Source organism: Manihot esculenta, chromosome 17 (genome assembly GCF_001659605.2).
Source record: "Manihot esculenta cultivar AM560-2 chromosome 17, M.esculenta_v8, whole genome shotgun sequence".
Classification (NCBI taxonomy): domain Eukaryota; kingdom Viridiplantae; phylum Streptophyta; class Magnoliopsida; order Malpighiales; family Euphorbiaceae; genus Manihot; species Manihot esculenta.
This window is the reverse complement of record NC_035177.2, coordinates 30,708,399-30,725,148: the sequence shown is the minus strand read 5'-3', so window position 1 is coordinate 30,725,148 and position 16,750 is coordinate 30,708,399. Positions and strand designations below refer to the sequence as shown.

Here is a 16,750-nt window from a genome sequence, read left to right as displayed (position 1 = left end):
AATTTCCTTACTTCTCGAAAAAAGAAAAAAAAAATAGTTTAGGAATTTCCTTTCTTGTAATTGGATTTGTAATTCTTCCCGATTTTCCTATCTGCTGTTTGTGTTTATTTGTCCAAACAGTTACTGTGGACAGGTATTATTATCTGATTGGTTTTTAGAGAGATTAAAAAGGCTAAAATTACCCTTAAAAGCAGGTTGGAGATTATTAAATTTTATTTTTTTTCAATCTAAATTTATTTTTAAAATATCATTAAAGGATAAATAGATGGATCTATAATATTGATAAATGAAAATTTCATTTGAATTTTTAATAATAATTTAAAAATAAATTTTAATCGAAAAAATAAAATTTTATTTTTTCAACTTTTATAATTCATTGGGAAGTTTAGCATCCTGAAGGCCACGAGAATTCTATCACATGGACAGTTGGACACTATGACCAAGTGTGTTTGTTTAGTTGAGGTTAGATGTGAAGACTTTCACTATACTATTGCATTAAAAAATGTAAGCGCTAGTATAAAAGAAGAGAAAAGACGACTGGATGCCCTCAATGATTGAACTCGCAGTCCTTCTCCACTTCCGCTGGGCGGTTGTTCTGTCGGTTGACTCAGCGACTTCTACATATTAAAGAAAGTAATAGTTCTTATGTCATAAAAATAAAATTCAATTATATATTACAAAAAATATATAATATTAACAAATATATATATATATATATATATATATATATATATATAAACATTATTTTTTAATTTTTAAATATTAAAAGGCATAATATTCATATTTTTATCATAAAAAACTCTATTTTTGTAAAAAATTATTAAATTAAATTTGGCTCTTCATTTTTGCCTCATTTCCTTCTACAACTGTACAACGAGAGGGCAGAAGAGGCAGATAAAGAGAGTAATCCAAGGTTTATTTAAGTGGAAATTTATTTTTGTTTTCGGGATTTTATTAGTTTCATAGTTTTTCTTCCTTTGGATATCCATTTTCACAAAGAGTAGTTAATCTTATGGCCAGTGAAACTCTTAACCTTATGGCCAGTGAAACTCTATTTTCAATTTTTATTTTTAAATAATTGATTTTGAATATCTATTTTCATAAAGATTAGTTTATGAATAAAAAATCACACAGATATTTAAATATTAACATTATTTATATATTATAATTATGAATAAAAAGTCTGAAAAAGGATAAAGTTTGAGGAAGGTGAAGGAACGTTGTGCTTGGCTCATAGCGGCTATTTTCTTGTTTGCAAGGTTTGTCTTTCTTTTTGACGGTGAAATATCGTATTTTTTATTTTGTAGTCAAGGGCAGGAAGAGACTTACTTTTATTTTGGTTGCTCTCTCCATCGGTGGCCATCCTCTCCATCTCGATTGTAGTTGTTTTTGTTACTTTTGTTTGTGTATTTATTTTCTTTTTTGGTTTCGTTGCAAATTTGGGCAAATGGAATAAGGGTTTTCTTATGGATATGCTATTATTGGTATCACTCTCTCGAGTCATCGAAGATTTCATTTTTATTTGTCGAAAGTTCCCTTTGCATGGCTAACGATGAAAACTTTGGGTTGATTTTGATTCGTTGGTGACCTTTGTGTCAGTGGCCGAGTTTACCTCATCACTATCAGCTTATGCTTTATCATTTAGAGGGCATGCTTTTTATAAGTTTGTACTTTGTCTTTTTCTAGCTTGTCTTGTCGACGATTTTATTATAATTTTCTCAAGAGCTAGCAAAGCTTCTCATCTTCTCTCTGAGTTGGTTTGTGTGATTAGCTGAGTTTAGTTTGTAGTTTGAGTGATTGGTTGGTTTGTTTGTTTTGGATTAGTTTGGGAGTTTATTTTTCTAGATTAGATTAATTTTTGCTCTATAAATTTTTTTCTCCAAGCACTTCTCTTTACATTTTTAAATGGAAAAATTATTATATAGTCTCTAAATTTTAATAAAATTAATTAATTAATTCTTATAATTTTTAATCTCAATTAAAATGTCCTTTTATCTTTTCAAAATAAAATTATCACGTCTTCTATTAGTGATTTCATTAGTTAGCTTCTAAAATCGTAAGTTAAATTAAAATTATAAAAATAACCTTAAAAACACTTATGTAACAAAGAACAAATCCCACCTGTCTCTGCTCTAGCTTTTTCATATCTTCTTCCTCACATATGTCTATCCCTATTTCTCTCTCAATGCCCATTTTTTTTAAAGTAATTTATTACAATCCTTTTTAATGATCTCTGATGAGTGACGTGAGCTCCGAGCATGCGATTTTGGCCATTCAATGTTAAACCACTTTGTTACTCTATTTCTAGTTTAAATGAGTTAATTACAGTGTTCTAAGGTTAATTTTATAAACTATAAATGTTCTCTCTCATTTGACTAATAGTTGACTACTATAATCATTAACAGAAGAGGACTTATTAGTTCTATTTAGAGAAGTTGAAGATATTTTAATAAGAGTTAAAAATTATAAAGATTAATTAATTAATAGAGTTAAAAATTATAAAATTAATTATTTTTATTAAAATTTAGAATTCATAATAAATTTTTCTTTTTAAAAAAAAAATATTATGAAAAAAAAAAATACTGCATAGCATTCCTCGCCCTAGAATTTGATACCACATTGTCAAAGCGATTAATACTATTAACAAATAGATCATCATAAAAAGGGGAAAAAAAAAAGGAAACCAATTTCATGTGGGTCCACATAATACCGTGTCAAGCGCAAGACGGATCAAAGTAGTTTGACACGTGGGAACAAGTGGCCCCGGCGGCGTCAGTCATTTCAGTCTCGCCCCTACCTCTGCCCTCAGTCATCTCTCAGAACCATTTTTCTCTTCTTTTTTTCTCATAGAGACCTCGTAACCACCACCACCATCGCCACCGTCTCTTCCTCCACCTCCATCTTCATCTCCACCTCCATCTTCTCGCCTGTTCCTTCTTCTCCTCCACCGTATGCTCCTCCTTTCCTCTGTACTAATCTCGGAAGCAGACATTTCTTTGCTTTCTCGAATCATCGAGATCAAATCTGTTTTACCTTAAATTAACTAACCTAATTTTCTTTCCTTTATTTCCCTATCTTTCTCTCTCCTTTTCTGTTCGCTGCCTAACTTTTTCAATTCAGAATCGAATCCGAGCTTGAAAAGAAATGGCTGCTTTTTAGTTTAATTTTTGTTTCCTTTATTAGAAATGTCTGTAGCTGAGCTAAAGGCCCGCCACGTCGCGGCCACCGAGACGGTGAATAGTCTTAGAGAACGCTTGAAACAGAAGCGCCTTCAGTTGCTTGACACTGATGGTATTTTCTCTTTCTTTTGTCAGATTTTATTGCGTTTAAAATTTCTTGTGTTTTTTGGATTGGATATCTATGTTCGTTTTCTCCTTTCTTTTTGGCTTTTCAAAAATAGATCTGATTGAATTTGTGGCAGTTGCCGGATATGCGAGGGGGCAAGGGAAGTCTCAGGTAAGCTTTGGGGCCACCGATCTGGTGTGCTGCAGGACGCTTCAGGGACATACTGGCAAGGTGAATCATAAACGTTTGCCATGTTACCACTTGAATGTGTTCATATACATATATGCATACTTTTGTTTGTTTGTTTTCCTTTTTGATTTACTTGTTTTGGTTAGTGTCATTTAGCTTCTGTGCGTTGGTTGTAATAATTGCTATTGTTGTACTCTTTGTTCCTTTTGACGTTGTTAATTGTAAGGATTAGGAATTATTGTGGCTTATTTCAAGTGCAGCCGAGGGGAAAATGGAGAAATTATGGACCGATTAGCTTTTAGAAGAAAATAAGCATAATTTCTTAGTATAATGAATGAGGATTTTTTGAGAGGAAATAATGTTAATTTAACTCCAAATTCTACTTTAATGAAACTGAAGCAGTAGGAAGATATCACAGAATCTTACCTTGTCACGGATATAACTGAGGTGATTTGATATTTATAGGCTACAATATATTGATTGAACTACTGCACCTTACTCATCGTAGCAAAGAGATTGTTGTTAGTTATCATATTATTGTCTTGCTAACTTTCTTGCTTCTTTGTCTTTTTTTCTTTTTGGTTATTTCGTCCTCTTCATATTTTCTCTCTCTTTTGCACGCACTTCACTACTTTCACATATTTTTGGCGCTCATTCTCCACTAAAATTATATAGAGAAATGATTCTCTTTGGACAACCTCACATGCGTACAGAGTTGTCAACTTCTGGATTAGATGAAAGATCCTGATTCAGTGGCTGAAATCCTTGCATCGCTGAATTGGTTTCCTTCATAGCTGCCCTGCTAAATTTTCAGTTTTGTGTTATTTATGTCTCCTGCAGTTGGTTGGCAGGTCTTTTCTGTTGTAAGTTGTTCTGGAACCATATGTTGTATTTGCTGGACCAAGGAAAACCTTAATTTCCATCGTTGAAGAAAGTGCTGACCAATTTCTTTATGTGAAATTTTAACACCCTCCATGACCTGTGGGAGTGGGTTTTGATATGTTAACGTCTTCTTCAAAGCACTGAGTGAAAAAACTCGATCAAAGTGAAGAATGTAATGACCCGTTCATTATTTTGAAAATGGGTTATTGATATTTAGGAATTTTGCAGGTGTATTCATTGGATTGGACTCCTGAAAGGAATCGAATAGTCAGTGCATCTCAAGATGGGCGGTTGATAGTGTGGAATGCCCTGACAAGCCAAAAAACTCATGCCATAAAGTTGCCTTGTGCATGGGTTATGACTTGCGCCTTCTCTCCAACTGGTCAGTCTGTTGCTTGTGGTGGTCTTGATAGTGTTTGCTCTATTTTCAACCTGAATTCACCAACCGATAAGGATGGGAACCTGCCATTATCGAAGATGCTTAGTGGACACAAGGGTTATGTTTCCTCCTGTCAGTATGTGCCAGATGAGGACACTCATCTAATTACAAGTTCTGGTGATCAGACTTGTATTTTGTGGGATATTACAACAGGCCTTAGAACTTCTGTGTTTGGAGGAGAGTTTCAGTCTGGACACACTGCTGATGTACTAAGGTATGTTAGGTGATTCCCAAGTTGGCTTCAGGCCTAATGATTTTGTCATCCTACACTTGAAGGATGTAATTTTACAAGATTTTTTTTTCCCTTCTGGGTCCCAAATTTTTATAGTTTAGCACAGCTATGTACAAATTAATATTCTAAAATTTGTCCATGTATTTCTTGTGAGGAAAGGGTTAGTTTGTTAAATATTTCTGATGAAGCTTATAGTTTCCTCTCCAGTAGTGTTATTTTTTGTGCCAAGAATGTGATTGTAGTGTCTGATTGAGTTGTGTTCCTCTTTGTCTAAACTATGTGGTGGTTATAGATCATACTAATAACTATTTGATAACACCATAATGACCTTTGTAACAACAAAAAAAGGTGATTTTTGTGGGGTTTTTCCCCCCCAAAATGTAGAGCAACAGAAACGTTTGTTTAGATAGTTAAGTTTTTTTCAGGGCTATTTTAAAATATTAAGCATTCCACATTTCAGTGTTTCTATCAATGCGTCAAACTCGAGAATGTTTGTATCTGGTTCATGTGATTCAACTGCGCGGTTGTGGGACACCCGTGTTGCAAGTCGAGCTGTGCGCACTTTTCATGGGCATGAGGGAGATGTTAATACTGTGAAGTTCTTTCCAGATGGCAATAGATTTGGAACAGGATCAGATGATGGAACTTGCAGGTTGTTTGATATTAGAACTGGGCACCAACTCCAAGTATACTATCAACAGCACAGTGACAATGAAGTCCCCCATGTGACATCTATTGCATTCTCCATATCAGGAAGACTTCTCTTTGCAGGATATACAAATGGTGCTTGCTATGTTTGGGATACTTTATTAGCGCAGGTATACACATGTACTACAATGGAGTGCATTATGTTTGCAGGGATTTAATTTTACTTTGTTGCACAAGTTAGCTGCTGCTAAATTGTAAGTTAATCTAGCATATAATTTTGCTAAGCCCCGCAAAAATCTGTTTTTGTTTTATGTTCATCTGTGCTGTTGTTATTATATTTTTGTAGGAACAAAGTTGTTGTCCTTTCAATTACCCATAGTGAATTTCCCTGCATATCTAACATATTGTTTGTTTATTTTAGTATTTTCCCTGTTAGTAAAAACATTAGGTTGTTGTCTTTTGCAAGTTCAGTATTTTACCTCATTGCTAGTTCTTGAATGACGCTGGTCTTCATGAGTTGATAATTCTGTCAAGGATGATGGATTTGAAAATAAATAACCAAACAAGAAGAAGAAAACCTAATTTTTTTTCTTGTTGGCATAATTACAAAATTTTGAAGAGCGATCAGTTTCCCCCACCTTGAGTGTGGGTTGTACATGTCTTTAAATGCATTGCCCTATTCCAGGAAGGGTCTGATCTAGTAGATTTAGCCTTTGATCTTAGAAGGAAATGGGATATTGATCAAAGTGCCTTGATATCCCTTTTTGTATGGAGTCATAGTATTGGTTCTTTCCCATCTATGCATCTTCAGGCTTGCATGTTGTGGCTGATCTTAAGTTGCATATGACAGTGCATAACAATTTTGTTATTTCAGGTTGTTTTGGACTTGGGATCTCTGCAGAACTCGCATCAGGGCCGAATAAGCTGTTTGGGCTTGTCAGCGGATGGAAGTGCCTTGTGTACAGGAAGTTATGATACAAACCTAAAGGTTAGTCTGGAACACCACCCCATCTTATTTCATTTGATGCCATCTGATACATATTACAGGATTTCTTCCCTCGATGTAAGATTGCTTGAAAAAAATGCGGAATTTTTTCTGGTCTTAGTGGTAGGAGACATTATGAAAAGTGTTAATACCCATGTCAAGACTGATAGGTGCCTTTTAACTATTCAATTAGCTGAATTTATATAGATGAAAAGTTGAATTTTTTGAATCTGGATGCCAATGTCATGCAATGGGCCTTTAGATATTAGTTTAACTCCTAAAACTACATGTGTTGTGTCTATGAATTTTCTCCCATTTTAAAACAGTTCGGCCTAAACTGATCCAAATAACTTTTGGATCCACTTTTCACTTGGCCCAAAATGGTTAACCCAAATTATTTAGTAGTTTCGTGCTAATTATTATATATAATTCGAAATTTTCGTATTCCATCGATGTGGGACGGAAAGCAGATGAATCCCACACTCTCCCCTGCCAAATATTTACGACGTCCTCGTCACAACTAAATCGGATATAATTGCTAAATTTGGACCCTTAGGTACTGTGGTTTCTAGTACCTCGGGTGGCTTCACCTCGTCTCGCACGGGTAGCCCTTTTCTCACATGCCCACTAGCTCTGCACAATTTTTCTAACCTAAGGTGGCTTTGATACTAATTGAAACGGTCCAGTCTAAACTGACCCAAATAACTTTTAAATCCACTTTTTACTTGGTTCAAAATGATTAATCCAAGTTATTTAGGAGTTTCGTGCTAGCTATTATATATAATTCGAAATTTTCGCATTTTGTCGACGTGAGACGGAAAGCAGGTGAATCCCAGACATTTAGGTGTAGATTATTCTATATTTGGTCTTCTAAAAACTTTGTATTTTGTTAACCTAAACATTGTGGAAGATTGCCTAGTGAATACTCAGAAGTTGGCAAACTTTTGCTGCATTGAATAATCATTCTTTTCTATTCCTTACTACTTGATTGTAATGACTGTCATGTTGTTTCTGTTTTATGATTCTATAAGCATATAGATAAAATTTTAAAACTTAATGCAACTTCTGCCTTGGAATCATTGTAAACAAATAAAATTAACTATGCTTGCATGTAATAATTTATATCTCGAGCATCTTGTGAGGGAAAAAGGAAAAGAGTTGCATGTCAATCCATTGGAAACATCTTATCTTCATGCTATCGCTGTTACGGTGACATTGAAATTATTAGTTCCTAAGTGTGTTTAGAAGTGGTAATGGAACCTTCTGAAATCTCTGATGTCATCTGGAATTGATACAAATGTATATGCTGCATATGTAGCTCTTGCTGGTTTTTTCATGTCATATGATATAATTTTGTGTAAGAATTGGCTATAAACTTCTACATTTTTTTTTCACACGCACAGATTTGGGCTTTTGGAGGCCATAGGAAGGTGATTTGAGAAGAAGTGTTGTTTGCAGTTCTTTCTCGTGTTGAGAGTCATTGGTTCCTGCTACATGATGAATGCCTTGTGCGTCCTGGGTAGAATTTGAGTGTGTTTGCAGTATGTGAAGAAACCAACTGAAGAAACCATGATCTTGTACTATTGCTTCTAGCTATCCTTAATGTGAAAACTTAGTTTTAAAGGAAGTATAGGGAAATGAAAACGTTAACTGGTGAGGTTTGCCTTCGTTGGATGTCTCGGCCAATTGTTCCTCCCTAGTATTATTTGCCGATTTAGTGTAACAAGAAACACTATTGAGGCTCTTGTTAACGTCGTTTAAAAAGCGACCATGAAACCTACAACTTAAAATCGAACAAATATGGTCAAGGGTTAAAAGTATCATATCAAAGGAATGATTTAGAGGAACGATCAAATGGGCTTAATTGCATATTTGATGCGCAACATAAACCCTTGCGAAGAATAAGATTACTTGGAACTTCGAAGGGCATCAGCGAATAATTTTGACCAGGATCAGGATTTATATGAATAACGAATTGCTTAGAAGGCAAAACGGGATAGAATATAATACCTGCATTGGAAAAGTAAATATCAAATGCAATTTCACTGATGCTGAAACAAAAAAGGACAATGCCTTCCCAAAATCTCCAAGTATATAAAAGAAGCCAAGTCTGATTTGCATGCTACAACGAATATTATTGTCATATTGAAAGACGAGAAAGAACCACTGAAATGAATGCAAATCACTGCCCCTAGCTCCGATAATTAAGGGACTACATTTTCTATAACAAGCATTATCTGCATCTGATCAAACATTCACAAAACTTTTAAGTATAGGACTTAAGCGAATCATTGGATTGACCAATTAGCCGCTTGCTACAATCTCATGGATGGCATCACTAACAGATTCATCTTCAGATCTTACAGCCAGTTTCATTGCAACATCCTTTGGACCATCAATTCCAAATTGCAACCGCACTAGAACTCTCACATTTCCAATGAAAACCCCAGAGAGCAGGCAGCTGTGTGACCTTGAGTTGCTTGGGACCACCTCCGTGCCCTATGCAGAGTCCAACCAATTATAAAAATAGTTAATCCTTGATTTTCAAGAACAAGACTCTATTTGTTTCATGGAAAATATTTTTCCTATTTTCTAACTTTTGTAGAATGAAGAAAATTATTTAATTTTTAATATTACAACCAAATAATGGAAATAAGTTATTTTCTTGTAAGGAAAATATTTTCCATATAGAACTTATTTTCCGTGAAACATACAAAGCCTAAGATAACATCAAATTTCAGCTCTTTATGATGATTCAATTTCTTGATGTGCAATAAGAAAATAAGAGGATCTAGGCCATTTTTTGTTTCCTGGATTCATTTAATATGAGAAACTGACCTCGCAAGGCTCCATGCCAAGAAGACTGATGACAGCACTAACAGCTTCAGCCAAGCTCTCCCGTGGGCCGAGGCCATATTCATCCACACGCTCAAAATCAGGGCCCATGCTTTCCCATGCATTCCTGAAATTGGAGACCCCAACTTTCATCATGTAATCTGCTGCCACCACCTCCAGGTCCTCAAGTTGGTATTCATCCTCTACACCATCATCCTCTGCTTCCCCAGTAGCTGTATCAACCTGGAGTAAAGCACCCAATCAAAGAAATAAAAAAACCCATGTTACAGTTCACCTTTCAGTACCAAGCAGCGAAAAACTTTTATAGAACAGGTTAAACACAATATTTTAAGCCCACAGGTACAGGCACTTAAAAGGCAACACCCTTATAAGTATGTGTTAGAATCACTTCAACACATTGAATCATAGTCAATTTCCATGTTAAATTCCAAAAATAAGAACTACAAACAGAGCTCATAAAGAGAATACAGAGCAAGCAGTGAGAAGGCAAGAGTACCTCTTTAACAATGAATCTCAACATGTTCGAAAACTTTCCAACAGCAGGGACTCCCTCTGGCTTCTCAAATGCCACAAAAGTTTGTCCAGGTGAATCATAAGGAAGAGAACTCAAAGGCTTGGATGCTACCTCAGAGAATTCCTCTGCTTCTGAAGCATCCACAATAACAGTAACCTGACAACAGATGTAAAAATTATAAGTACAGCCCAGAATGTATAGGGGTGGGAAAAGATGAAGTACTTGCTATCTTCAAAATCAGTGACTACATTTTCTAGTAATTGTTCTGGTATTGTGTTGGTGCAGTTGTACTGGAAGACAACATGCCCATCAAAAATGTGCTTAACAACATTAACAGCATATTCCGTCTCTGCTTCTGTAAGCTCCACAGGTGCTGAAGACTGTTAGATACAAATAAAGCACATAAATAAGACCAAATGAATTCACTAAATACAACATGTAACATGCAGCTAATCTGTTAAAAAAAATAAACCTTGAAAAGCTTCCCAAAGTTTGAGAACTCTGGAATGGAGGAAAGAAGTCTTTCATAAGCATCAACAGTAGATGGAGGGCCAGTTGGAGGTGCACCAAGACCAGTTGGCTTCTTGCCTGGGGCTTTCTTCTCTGCAAGTGGCTGAGACTTAACTTCCCTTGGCACAGAATGAATATCAAAAGGCTCTTCTGAAGGTTCCTGTACCAACAATAAATGCAGTAAAATGATGACAACCAAAAACACAACTGGCAGAAAGATCGTGGACTATTTCTATTCAAAAGGACTCTTTTCCACTGCTTCATAAAAATTAGTAATGTTGACTAGGCCATAACATAATTAATGCCCATGCTTTCCTCATTCTCATTGCCAAATTAGTGTTCTTTGTGATTCAGGTATAATACTAAATCACCTATGTTAAAGACTAGATTTTATGAAGTCCGTCCAGTCACTTGCAGACCACAGGATGAAAATTTAGTGAGTTCCTTAAACTGGTATCATCTGTCTAGAGTATTTCCAAAGAAGCCCACAAAGACTATGATATTAGTGGTCCATTCAGATCGCAATATTGCTATATACAATTGGAGCTTATCATTTATCTCCTAATTTCCTAGACACTCAAAGATAGTACATTAACTAAAGGTAAAAGTTCATAATTGTAAATTTGTCTTTTTAAACATAATCACATAAACAAAGCAGTATTGCTAACTGTGTCATGGAAATAGAACCATCAGACAGAAACACTTACATAATTTTTCAAACTTGTCTCCAGGTTAACTAGTGGGATATCTAGTGGACCAAAGAGAAAAACTTGTACATCTTTATCAGTTTCAACAACTTGACCATCACCACCAAGTGTATTAAGATAAAGTGTTGCCCTATCACGAACCTGCAAAACAAGTCAGCAGACATAACCAGTTAAGACAATCGTAACAACAACAAAGTTTTTAACAGGTAAAACCATTATGCAGGAACAATGAAGAAATTATACACAGCATACAAATTCATATATCATATGTGTATATGCTCCTGTATAAATGCAAATACATGTATATGTGTGGAAAAACTTCAAAAATTCCACTGCTATATAGAAACTAACCTCATCATCACTGTCAAAAAGGCAGCGTCTCAGAAGAACAAAAATGCGTGGCTGGAGGGAAAGGACAATAATATCAACTAACAGTCAGAAACTAATCAATTCACCTAGAGTAGTAGTAGATGCAGATAACACATGCACTAAAATGCCAATAATACCTTCAAGGAATCAACTAAAGCACCAAATTTAGCTAAGGTGCTCACTGCAGCAGCCCGAACAGTAGCATTCTCAAGATGCACACGATTGTAGATGTAGCGTATATATTTGCTGGGATCTGAGGTCTTTGGCCCCTCAATCCCGAGGAAATGGAGTATCTAATGAAAACATGAGTAGGATAAATACAGAAAGAAAAAAATGAAACACCAGAAGTTCAAACAACTAGAATTGCATCAGGGATAACTCTATAAGCAGAATATGTCACCTGTGTTGAAAGGTATGTAAATTCACAATCCTCAATGAATTCACACAAATGAAGCAACCCACTTTCCTTTGCTTCAGGAATATCTCTAATGAGGATTACTATGGAATCTACAATTGCCTTTTTATACTCAAATCCACCTTCTTCTCTAAGGATATTGCTCAAAAAGTTCATTCTGAAAGTAACATGAGAAGGACAAGAAATTAACTTGTGTTGCCAACAAAGTAACAATGTTAATAACAAGAAAGGCTGGTAAAGTATCTACTCACAGTGATCTATACTTCAAGGGAAACTTCAAACACAGTGACCTTATGGCTTCCACCACAACAATTTTGAACTCATCAGCAATATCTGACATGAAATTTGTGATTTGCTTCATCAGGCGATCCACGCTTGATTCGTTTCCTGTCTTAAGCAGTGTCGTGATTGCAAGTGTCGCAATGCTTCTGTTCTGGTCAGAAATTAAACTCTCCATATCAATGTTGCAGTTAGTGACAGCCATTGGATGAGTCATGGCCACCTGCAAATCAGTGAAAATTTCAGCAGAGGACATAATTTTCCAAATCCTTGAAAACTACAAAAGGATACCATCGCCCATTCCCTTCAGAATAAGTAATTCCCCAGGAACGAGTGTTCTTTACTCCAAAACATTTGGACATAAAAATTGCAAAAAAGTACAACCTTTTTTTTAGCTTAAAGAAAAACCAGTCTACCTTGTTCAAAGTGCGGACTGCTGCAAACCTCAGCACAGGTTTGGAAGAACTCAAAAAGAGCTGGAGAACAGTGATTGCCGGAGTCAACTCGCAGCTTGTCACTCCACTAAGCTCAGTAATAGCTCTAGCAGCCTCAAAAATCACCATCTCAGCCTTATGGCGCAGACAACCTTCAAGAAAATCATAGAAAGGCCGGTCCCCTGTTTGTGTGTTCAAAGCTGACTCACGAATAACCTGCACATAACGACAATTTCATTGTATATCTGCATATAGAAATTACAAATATCAAAAACATGTGTTCAAGGAGAGTACAATAACCTGACTAGTATAACGTATCAAGAGGCATTGGGCCAGTGGTGAGCGAACAGTTCCCCTGGTCAAACTGGTAACTAACTTACTGACAGCTAGTCTATCATTCTGTCGAATCTGCAAGTGTTAAAAAACACAACTATCCTTAAGGTATTTGTCCGCTTAAGTCCATTTACACACTGACTAACAGTTTCAGTTGCAACCGTTCCAAAAGCAGACAAGCTATCATGAAATGCAATTTTCCCAAGTCTCAATTGTCATGCAATATGTACCAAAAACTTGACAACTACCAGGTTATTGCCTTCAAATCTCATGATACAGATAGATATTTTAACTAGGATTTTTCCCATAGCTCTCCAATGTCCCATCAAAAAGTTCATAGACAAAGCAATTATAATTTCCAGCATTATACTTGTGGGTAATTTATCACTATAAATACAAAGAAGAATAGATTCAACTGCTAAACTGAGTGAGAGGAACATGGAATCAGCTATGAACAAGCTTTGTGCAAGCAATTAAAATGTACAAAAAATAAACATATAAATACCCACATTTACCAAGAATTGGAATAGGAAAGATAAACATAGAACAACTACAAGACATTCAAATGATGGTAAGTGTTAAAGAATGGTAAGAAAGATTTAAGAATGTTTCTATCTATGATTTAAAAATTCCAAAAAAAAAAATCTAGCACCATCGACGTTAGCCTGCACAAAACAAATCATCCCGACACACCCTAGCAAGTATGTTCACTCAATCCATTGATCTTCTAAAACACACTTTATTCAGGTAGATAGAATTGCATCACATATTTGGTTTGAATCTTACAACATGGCATTTAGTTTTACATAATGCTGGCAATGCTAATCAAACTAGATACTTGGTATACCTGATGGAGCAACGCCAATGCATGAAACTGTACAAGGGCAGCTCTTGACTGCACAGCTTCCTGAACCTCATTACTCCACCTCTTCACTATCTCTGGGTTTGTCTGTGGAAACAGAAAAGAACATATCAGATCACCCTGGAATTATGATTTAAAAAAATGTATCAAAAACCTTGCTGCTAAGACAATTCAATATTACCTGGAGTAAATGGATCCCACTAACCAAAGCTGCACTAGCAACTACTGGATTCTTATCAACAATTGCTTGTTTCAAATATCGCTCAATTTGGGTGAGTAGGGTTCCATCTGTTATTCGGCAAAGCACACGAATAGCATTTGCACGGTACATATCAGTCTTGCTATTCATGTCCTTCATAAGGGAGCTTGTGACAATGATAACCTTTTGCAGAAAGGAATAGTAACTCAGTATTCATTGTTGACCAAAACAATAAATACTAATAACACAACAATATCAGAGGCTAGATAAAAGATAGCATAAACCTCATCTGCTGACGGGGATAATTCCTTTATCATCAAATAGACCATTCTCCTCAAACCTATATCTCTCGACTGAAAAAGCTTTGTCACAGCAAAAAAAACTTCCGTGGCTTCAATCTGTAAAAAATGCAAAAAGGCATAATTCAGATGACGTTGGCATTAATCTGCAATATTATATATACTGGTTTGCAAGGGCTCTTGTTGATCACGAGAGAATTAAGTTGTAAGCTAACTAGCAGAAAAACTTGACCTTAGTGAATGTTTCTCCTTGGTTCAAAAGATAAAGAAGCTTTGTGATGACCTGGAAGCAAATAGCATACCAAAATCCATTAATTTCAGAAATATATTCCTTCCCCTTCTTTTTCTCTGTACAAGCAAAACCAGATACTAGATGTTGCAAATAGAAATGAGGCAGGCAGTATAAAGCAAAAACCTGAGAGCACTTTCTTGGATCAAGTTGAGGGTCATTAAAAACCCTAGCTTCCTGAAGAACAGCTCCCTTCTCGATCCCCAAAAATGGAGAATACTCCGCTGTCAGAAAATAAATAAATAAAAAGTACAGAATTATGCATTTTATGGCTTCTTGCTACAAACTGAATTATGATTGAAATAACACCTTAATCTAGGAGATCCAGATTACTAAACAATCTACATTGACTGATTAAATAAATCAATATACCATGTGCATACAAAGAATCTAAATTGAGATGTAGTGCAGATCAGCAAATAAGGAGATCACTGGAAATGAGAATCTAAACTACTAAACATTTAAACTTACCTGATTACAAATGACACTTGCTAACAAACACTATCGATAAAAGAACAATACAGCCCCAAATCGATTAAGAAATAAAAAAAAAATACAAGCCCCTAGACAATCCACATTGGATCAACTTGTTTAAACAGAGTTAAATAGAAGAAACAATGCACACTGGGATTTAGGGATTTGAAAACCATCCACCAACTTTAATGTTTACATATAAGAACAGGGATCAGATCAACCAAAACTACATAAAATCAACTAAAAGAAGAGCATGAACTCAAAAAATTGACCTATTGTCATGGAATACACAAGCAAACGTCTAAAATATTGGAGAAATGACCCAGATCTAGAAGCTAACGACTGATCTAAAGCTGGTAAACCAAAAATTAGGAAATTAAGCTCCAAAATGAATATATGAAATCAAATCAAGATATGAAATTGATTACAAAACGAGATCGAATCTCAAGTGAAGCAAACAAAAAACTGATACCATACCTTCGTCGTCGCGGTCGTCATCTTTCTTTATGAGAGGCTGAGACATGGATAAACGGAATCAATCTTCAAGATCTGCAAAGTCTGTTAATCCGCTCTCTTCCTCTCCCTCTCAGTGTGCGAAGTCTCTGTCCCGTGTCCCTCTCTAAAAAACGCAGCAGTGAATTTCGAAGACGAAGCCAGGGACCTCTATGTTACCTTGCGCGACCTCAGCGCATACAAGAAGTACTACTCGCTCAATGCCACCTCAACTTTAGTGGTGAATTTAGGTACTAACAGCAGTAGTGTATGCATTCAGGTAAAGGTTAAATCAGACTTTGGGGACTAACAGCAGTAGTATATGCATTCATGTAAAGGTTAAATCAGACTTTACTCCCTAATTTTTATTAAGAAAAATTGTTATTTAATTTTTATAATACGATAAAATTTATTAATTTTTTAATTTTAAAAAAATATATTAAAATATTTTTAATATTTAAAAAATTATTAATTATTTTTTTATTAAATTTATCCTTAAATATTTTATTATTTAATTATTATAATTTTAAAAAATTTATTAATTAATTTTTAAAATTTTTAAAAAATTTAAAATTTAATCACTAAAAATATTTTAAACTTTTTTATAATATTTAATCACATTTAAATTTTTTTTATAATATTAATCATTAAAATTAATAAAAAATAATTAATAAATTTTTTAAAAACGTTAAAAATATTTTAATATATGTTTAAAAAATTAATAGTTTAATTAATAAATTTTTCTATATTAATAAAACTAAATCATAATTTTTCTTTATATTTAAATTAATATATATGTTTTTTTTATTTTTTATTTTTCATAGTTTAATTTTTATAATTCGATTTATTCATCTGTTCATCTAATTTTTTATCTATTTTCTTTAATTAGTTTTCACTGCATATTTTTATACTCGAATTTATATATATATATATATATATATAAATAATAATACAAATTTAAAATTTAAATCTATTATGTCTTAATTGTAATTATCTAATATTTTGATGTTATTTTTTAAAAAAATTAAATAAATTTATCATTAAAATTATTCAATATT

The 16,750-nt window shown here is 34.5% G+C and overlaps 2 protein-coding genes across 4 annotated transcripts; one reads left to right on the top strand and one right to left on the bottom strand.

Annotated features, from left to right (window-relative positions):
• The first annotated feature begins 2,804 nt into the window (after nucleotides 1-2,804).
• LOC110605200 (guanine nucleotide-binding protein subunit beta-2) lies at nucleotides 2,805-8,327 on the top strand. 2 transcript variants are annotated; one of them, XM_021743584.2, is made up of 6 exons: nucleotides 2,805-3,291; nucleotides 3,401-3,516; nucleotides 4,585-5,009; nucleotides 5,488-5,845; nucleotides 6,550-6,663; nucleotides 8,064-8,327. In XM_021743584.2, exons 1-6 carry the CDS (start codon nucleotides 3,186-3,188, stop codon nucleotides 8,097-8,099), a joined length of 1,155 nt encoding a protein of 384 aa, XP_021599276.1. In that variant the 5' UTR covers nucleotides 2,805-3,185; the 3' UTR covers nucleotides 8,100-8,327. The 2 variants fall into 2 exon arrangements, with proteins under 2 accessions (XP_021599276.1, XP_021599277.1); XM_021743585.2 differs by having other exon boundaries at nucleotides 2,806-3,291; nucleotides 3,422-3,516.
• A 385-nt stretch (nucleotides 8,328-8,712) lies between these two features.
• Nucleotides 8,713-15,912, bottom strand: LOC110605199 (coatomer subunit gamma-2). Of its 2 annotated transcripts, XM_021743583.2 has the most exons (18): nucleotides 15,678-15,909; nucleotides 14,853-14,950; nucleotides 14,670-14,720; nucleotides 14,423-14,536; nucleotides 14,121-14,321; nucleotides 13,925-14,026; nucleotides 13,045-13,152; nucleotides 12,727-12,960; nucleotides 12,283-12,533; nucleotides 12,017-12,188; nucleotides 11,754-11,909; nucleotides 11,599-11,649; nucleotides 11,248-11,388; nucleotides 10,503-10,700; nucleotides 10,279-10,410; nucleotides 10,013-10,186; nucleotides 9,499-9,738; nucleotides 8,713-9,159 (listed from the first exon to the last, which is right to left on the bottom strand). In XM_021743583.2, exons 1-18 carry the CDS (start codon nucleotides 15,721-15,723, stop codon nucleotides 8,965-8,967), a joined length of 2,664 nt encoding a protein of 887 aa, XP_021599275.1. In that variant the 5' UTR covers nucleotides 15,724-15,909; the 3' UTR covers nucleotides 8,713-8,964. The 2 variants fall into 2 exon arrangements, with proteins under 2 accessions (XP_021599275.1, XP_043808736.1); XM_043952801.1 differs by having other exon boundaries at nucleotides 14,670-14,950; nucleotides 15,678-15,912.
• Nucleotides 15,913-16,750: the final 838 nt, after the last annotated feature.